The sequence below is a fragment of the Protomyctophum parallelum genome (genome assembly GCF_964188405.1).
Source record: "Protomyctophum parallelum genome assembly, chromosome: 7".
Classification (NCBI taxonomy): domain Eukaryota; kingdom Metazoa; phylum Chordata; class Actinopteri; order Myctophiformes; family Myctophidae; genus Protomyctophum; species Protomyctophum parallelum.
In genome coordinates, this window is record NC_139705.1 from 12771076 (window position 1) to 12778680 (window position 7605).

The 7605-nt window shown below is 44.1% G+C and overlaps 1 protein-coding gene across 14 annotated transcripts in view; it reads left to right on the forward strand.

Annotated features, from left to right (window-relative positions):
• casz1 (castor zinc finger 1) overlaps positions 1-4612 on the forward strand; it is a 93453-nt gene extending 88841 nt beyond the window's left edge. For all 14 annotated transcript variants that reach the window (XM_083768603.1, XM_083768607.1, XM_083768608.1 and 11 more), the window contains one exon: positions 562-4612. In XM_083768603.1, the coding sequence (XP_083624729.1) occupies positions 562-1844 (1283 nt within the window). In that variant the 3' untranslated portion in view covers positions 1845-4612. The remainder of the gene's footprint in view (positions 1-561) is intronic.
• The last annotated feature ends 2993 nt before the right edge of the window (positions 4613-7605 follow it).

Genomic DNA, 7605 nt, shown 5'->3' on the forward strand with positions numbered 1-7605 from the left:
CATCATGTATGCGTTCGTCACACTATAAGGTAGTATTGCACTTTATTGGAATTTACTGGGCTTTGGAGTCAGTGCCGTAAATTCAGCACCTGTAGTCCCAAAGCCTTGGCCTTGTTTAGCCTCCATTAACAAAGACTGCATCACCGGCCTCTTATTTTAATCACGCCTCAAGTTTTATCGAGGCCTACTGCTTCCTGTCATGCAGAACAGGGATCACATCATTAGCAGTGACCCCAGGGGTGCTGGAGAAGGTGGGCACCCCTCGTAAAAAACAACATGGAGATAAGAGTGGGCAGTTAAGACCAACAGCTCCGCCTCCGTTTGGAGGCGGTAGACACCCTGTAAAAGTGTCATGTTCCTTTTAGCAGCGAAGCAAATCTGTCATTTTCCCCCTCCTTTAATCATTGTTGGAATTCAAAATCTCACTGCTTACTCAGCCATTAGCCACTTCTGGCTGAGTAAGGAGTCAACTGCTTGTTGTAGTTGTAGAGTTTGCACTGTGCTCTGATCAGTCATGTTTGTCTGACATGCTTCCTTTTTTTATTTGTTCCCCATCTTTAGGCAATACCATCTCCATCCCTACGGCAGCTGGTGCCAAGAAACGCTTCTGGATCATCGAGGACATGTCGCCCTTTGGCAAACGCCGCAAGACGGCCTCGTCGCGCAAGATGCTGGACGAGGGCATGATGCTGGAGGGTTTCCGCCGATACGACCTGTATGAGGACTGCAAGGACCCTAGCTGCCAGTTCTCTCTGAAGGTCACCCACTACCACTGCACGCGCGAGAACTGCGGCTACAAGTTCTGCGGCCGCACCCACATGTACAAGCACGCGCAGCACCACGATCGCGTGGACAACCTGGTGTTGGACGACTTCAAGCGCTTCAAGTCCTCGCTGAGCTGCAACTTCCCCGACTGCCAGTTCTCCGGCAACAGCACCCACTTCCACTGCCTCCGCTGTGGCTTCCGTTGCACCGACAGCACCAAGGTAACGGCCCACCGCAAGCACCACGGCAAACAGGACGTGATCACCGCCGCCGGCTTCTGCCAGTTCAGCTCCAGCCTGGACTGCGAGGTCGCCGACTGCAAGTACAAGCTCAAGTGCTCGCACTTCCACTGCACCTTCCCAGAGTGCAAGCACACTGTGGTGGGCATGTCCCAGATGGACTCCCACAAGCGCAAGCACGAGAAGCAGGAGCGGGGAGAGCTGCCATCCGTGTCCCCCCACCAAGAAGTGGCGCACCACCTCGGTGGCGGTCTGTCGGCGATTTCCTCGGCTTCTCTGGGTCTTCCCTCTCCCGGTGGCCTGCATGGAATCGGCCACAACCACTACACCAATGCTCCTTCCATGCTCTACCCGCCGCCGGTCAGCATGCACTCTGAGTATACCCACCCATACCCACCGTCTTCAGTCAGCCTGGACAGCTCTCTCAACCTGGGCACAGAAAACAGCAGCTCCCTGTTCTTCCTGAAGAACGCAGCCGGCCTGGGCCTCAGCGACTCACTGGACCTCAGCAAGAAGATGCACCACAACTCAACCATGGCTATGGCCCCTGGTCCAAACCTCACACCCCCACCGGGGCTGTCGGCACCGCAGGAGGACACCACAGGCACGTCTGGCGACGCCGAAGATGACATGTCGCCAGAGGAGGAGGCAAACCCGGGAGAGGAAGAGGAGGAGGAGGAGGAGGAGGAGGAAGAAGCAGAGGAGGACCTCAACACTGACTCGTATGAAGATTCGATGCCTGAGCCTGACGGTGAAAAGGACAATGGCGAGAGTTTCGATGCTTCCGTTAACCACACTGACGCTTTCCAACTGGAAAAGGCAGAGGCTGATGACCCGTGAAAAAAATAATAATAATACAGACTGTATAGGAACTGACTATGAACCCTGTGTACTAGGAACAAACAGAAAATAAAACGGCCTCATTTATCATGTTCATAGACACTTCATATGACAAAATAAAACCCGGAGAAATGACGGCCCAAAATGATTTATTATGATGTTTACAAGATGACCAACATTATTAATTCAATTATGCATAAAAAAAATGAACGGAGACACAAAGAATTAGGCCCTCTTTTACACACGGGGCAGCAATGTAAACATTTTACTACACATCAGTCTTTTTGTGTGCGTGCATGTTTGACTTAATTTATTTTATTTCTGTTTTCACTTTTTTGTGTGGAAAAAAGAAAACAAAAAGAAAAACTAAATATCTCTATATAATTATATATGTAAGTGTGTGTGTGCGTGCGCGTGTGTGTGCGCGTGTGTGCGTGTTTGTATGTGAGTGTGTGTGTGTGTGTGTGTGTGTGTGTGTGTGTGTGTGTGTGTGTGTGTCTGTGTACACGCGTGCGTGAGTGCGTGTGAGGATGTTGATATACAAAAGCAAATAGCTGGTCCAGTCAATATGAACTGTGGGGCCCTGGTATAAAAAGGGACATGGATCACTAAGGAGAAATTATGAAAGAGAATGTGTTCAAACATTTGATCATTTTTCTGTAATATTATTATTAATATTATTATTACTACAACAACACATTTGAGAGCAAAGGGTTAGCATTTTGCTTTAGCCTGTGCCCATCTCTCTCCAACGTTTTTTGCAAGGTATTTATTGTTATGTTCTCAATGACATGTAGAATTGACCAGTGACTGCGCGGTCAGTCTCAGCTGCAGATGGGGCATCTACTCGCACCTCATGAGCAAGCTATCAGTGTAAGCAGTCCTCTCTGACATTCTGCTAGAACCTGTTCAACTAGCACCAAAATCCAAGCTCTCCCCCATGTAATTTCACCCTCCACACCCCCTTTCCCGCCCACCCACCCCCCATGTTGAGGAATCAAGTTTGTGTATGGATAGTGGACTTTTCTATTAGCGGACGGTGACAACGATGACTAGAGATACACAAATCATATATTTAAAAAAAAGAAAAAATCTATATTTTTGTTAACGTTTTGCATCATTGCATTGACAGTTTTCGTTCCATGTTGTGTTGTTAAGTAAGATGCATATCGATTTGTAAGAGGGCGAGGTCATGACTGATGACCAAGCAACGGTGGCGGGGGGGGTGAAATGGACCGGATGCGACGTGGGATGACGATGATAGCGTCAGGGAGCTTGTGATGTGTTTGAAAATGTACAGACCCAAAAACGGTGTTTTTGTTTTCCATTCACTCTGGCTGTGGTTGAGCTCCTCCTGTTGTAAAGTTTATACTCCCAACGCGTGATGGCGTCGCTTGACGACAGGAACCCATTTGAAGAACTGAACTGAAAATCAATTCTTGTCGGCAAGAGACACCATCATGCTACGGAATATAAATTAGGCTTAACGGTTTTTATTTAATATTTATGTGACCTTCCAGAGACATTTTAGGGTGTTATTGCACTTTTTAGGTTAATTTTTACCTTCGGAAGAAATATGACATATATCTTTTAACAGGGAATTTTGCTTTAAGATGTTTTATTTCACTTTTGTTGCTTTTTTGCTTTGATGCACAAATAGATGTTAGTGTGACAAAGAACTGTTGTTCTGTGGTTTATTTAAAGACTGGTTTTTATTTGCTTCAGTCATTGGACGGTTTAAAAAATGCAAAAAAGGGGGGAGGCGTGCTGAAAATATGGCGACCTGTCAAGAAACACTAATATGAACTGTGATTATAAATCAATTCTCAACAAGATCGTGGCACTGCTCAGATTACCAACCTGTCAAAAGCCACCTTTCTGATTTCTATTCACCAAAATGTGTAAAACAGAGGTGTGGACAGACACTGTAGACCTAATTATGAATTATGTCCTGAACTTGGCTTTGGAAATACATCTTCATAATATAGGGAAATAATGTGTGCAGATTCTCCAGATATTGTTTTGAGAATAAAAAGAAAAAAAAAGGTTGTACAGTATTTTCCTCTGTAAAAAAATAACTATATGAACAAAATGCTCTTTGATGAACAGCTTCCTTTAAAAAGAAAACCATAAAAAGGAGAAATGAATAATAAAAAGTTCAAAATTGAAATAGCCTCACCATAGTTTGCTTGTGTGCTTGGAATGTTATTTGTATCTTTTTAATTTAATTGTTATTCTGGAAGAAGTTAGCAAAAACAAGTTAGGACCCTATTCATACCGTAGCAATGGCACCGGAGATTCTTTTTTTTTTTACTTTGATACTTTTGCATAAAAACAAAAAAAAACTTTCCTCTTTTTTGCAGACAATATTTAAAGCTCACACTAAAACACACTGATTTGGATTTCCTCATAGATGTTTGTGATTTATTTAACGACTTGTTTTATCCATTTTTGTTTGTATGTGATTTTTGTGTGTGCATTTTGTTTTTAATTAATTGGAATTCTTGGTTTATATATTTACTTTGCTGTGGGCATGCCTCGTTCACAGACTGAAGTGTCTCCTCGGACTCAATTGCAAGGCATCACTTTTTGTTTTGTTTCTTTATAAATTGACATAGCTGTTGGACTGGGAGACATTGTGCACTTGAATACCGTGCGTGCGTGCGTGCGTGCGTGCGTGCGTGCGTGCGTGCGTGTGTGTGTGTGTGTGTGTGTAAAATAGCAGGATTTGTAAAAAGTTGAAAATAAAGAAACTATAATTATTCTAATGATGATATAGTGCTTTAGCCTGTGCTTTAGCCTGTGCTTTAGCCTGAGGACATGTTGAGTCAGATGTGGTTATAGTGAGAGGTGCTACTGGCTGACCCAGGTTAACTATCCCCAAATAGATGCAGCAGGGCCGGGGTGTGAGCTCCAAGTGGTCAGGTGGTGTGTGTCTCAGTGGTACTACTGAAGGAGTTTGACAGTGTCTCCACTCTCCAACCCCTGAGAAAGAGACAGATAGATACATGGCCACTCTGTAGCAGCCCAGAATTGTGGAGCTGCTCTGGCTTCTGAGAGCCATGGGGCCTTTTCATTAGATCGTGCAGCTCTCCTCTGTTTGGTTCTGTTTAGGGATTTCTTACAGAGAAGAGTTCATCCAAATGGATTCATCCCAGAATTTGAAGCAAAACTATTTGAGTGAATCAACAATATTCAATACATTGTGTTGGACGGGTGGGGCGGGAGGGCCGGGGAACCCCAACCATTACACTATGGACCGTTCAGCTGAGCCTAATTTGTACTTGATCGTAAAACGTTTTCACATGGAAGTCTGTTGTTTCCGGCGAGGGACACAGCCGTACAACAACTATAAATTAGACTTTACAGGTCTGCCACCAGTACCAAGACAACTCCCCCATGTCTCCTTTTTCCAATGTTTTAACAACAGGGCACTTTTCTTTTTTCATTTACCCATGTCCCTCTGGGCCCTTCACCTCACTCACCCAGTGGCCAGCATGCTGGTTCGTTCTGTCTGTCTGTCTGTCTTTGCCCCAGTCTACAGCTGTTCCCGTCCTTCCTCCACCTCCTCCTCCTCCTCCTTGTGATGTTTCTTTAAATAAATAAAAAAATAACACGGGTAAAGGCATCACCATCTGTCAGCCAGCTGGCATCCTGTATATAATCTACCAGGGAAAAAAAGAGAATAAACATGAAAATTATATTACACAAAAACCAGACGGAAACGACCTCCAAATCCTGCATAGGCTGCTGCCCGAAACGACAGATCGTTTTACTGTTTTAATTAAGAGAGGAGAAAAAGGGATGGTCTAAAAAAGAGGTAGGAGGGAAATAAACTAAGATGTATATCCCCAGCTAACAAGTGTAATGTGAAAGCAGTGGACTGATACAGTGTAGTGTATAAACAGAGCAATGTTTTAGCCTCTGTGAAACATATTGCACTTTCGGACTCTAAGCCATCACCAGTTCGGAGTCAATTTGGCAAGATTCACAACCATTACAAGGAGGCAAACGAGATTTTGTATGAAAAGTAGACGAAGCAGTTTCAAAAAGTAAAGTCTTCTACTTGAATTTTCTGCCCTCAGCACTACTGTTCATGCTATTAATATTGCATATTTCCACTTGGATACAGTGCTGTTCGTCTTCATTGTGCTAGATATTTATGTTAATCTTTTGTTTGTGCATGTCTTATGCAAAGATTGAGCTTTTCACTCAATGAAATAAACACAAACTGAACAAAACGTAGGCCTGTTTGAATGTTCCTGTTTATTAACACCTTGATTTCACATAACTTCTCAGTGTAAAAATGTATTGATACCATTGAAGAGTACAATATGCTGTGTGTGTGTGTGTGTGTGTGTGTGTGTGTGTGTGTGTGTGTGTGTGTGTGTGTGTGTGTGTGTGTGTGTGTGTGTGTGTGTGTGTGTGTGCGCGCGCGCGCGTGAAATGTGTCTGTTGTGGCGTGATGTGCCCTAGCTGGGTTGATACATGCCAAGAACAGGTTGAGTGACGGGTTGGGGTGGTTACAAGGCAGCATGGCTAGGAACACACATGACAGGTGTGCACTACTGCATATGGTCACATGATGCCTATGAGGCATATTAGAAACCAAACAGATGAAGCTCTGCTTAATGGTGGCTTTTATTAAGTTCACAAGGGGAGCAGGCACGGGGTGTGTGTGGGCAAGACGAGAAGCAGGTGCGGGCAGCTGGGTCTAGATATTGTACAGACGAACCTGAAGAGATTGTGGTCATTGGAATGATTTATGGAAATGTACGTGTCCCGACCTCATTGCCTGCTTATCGCCCAAGTCTGCCGTAACAGCCATAAAGGAACTACTACTAGGAAACTAAGAAAGTCCTGAGCAAGAAATGTGTCAATCACACTGATCATAACACAACAAAAAGAGCTACAGTAGTGCTGTTTATTTTCAAGGGTTATTTGTTAATTAGTTCTCAATGTTAGAAGATCTCTAGCACTACAGTTAGCCCATCTCTCTACTCTTTTAATTCATTGCCCTTTGCAATAGACGTGCATTCATCTATTTTTGCATGTCGAAGGGCTTATTTTGGAAAGACCTTGGTCACACGCGGTTAAAAAAGAGGGCAGTGTGAAAAAGGCCATTGGTAGCAGCTGTTGCTGCTGAGACACCCCTGAGGAAAGAAAGAATTGAACGCACATTCAGCCAATTTAACATTAACGAGACCTTATTGAAGGCAGGGCCATAGGAACATGCAGCTTCTCTGTATGTGGCTGTTTATCTATGCAGCTGTTCTAGTACGTTAGGTTAAAGTGAGATTAAGTTATATATAGGCCTATACATTATACACACACACGCGCACACACACACACACACACGCACACGCACACGCACACGCACACGCACACACACACACACACACACACACACACACACACACACACACACACACACACACACACACACACACACACACACACACACATTGTAACAGTGTTTCTACATAACAGTATGGATACTTTTACTTATTTTATTTTATTTAGTAATATTCAATATACAGATTCTTACCTCCAGATCATGTAGCCAATGTGCTAACTCACTGAGTTACTTGCGACCTGACAGTGCAGTCTTCCTTTAGCCTGGCTTGGTGTCAAAGCTGAAAATCACGAAGAAACGGCCTACTATAGTTCATGGTTTCGGACGGCATACTAGTCCTACATACTTAAACCTACCAACCCCATTCTAGCCTACTTAGGTTCATCTTACGGTGGACATGTTTGT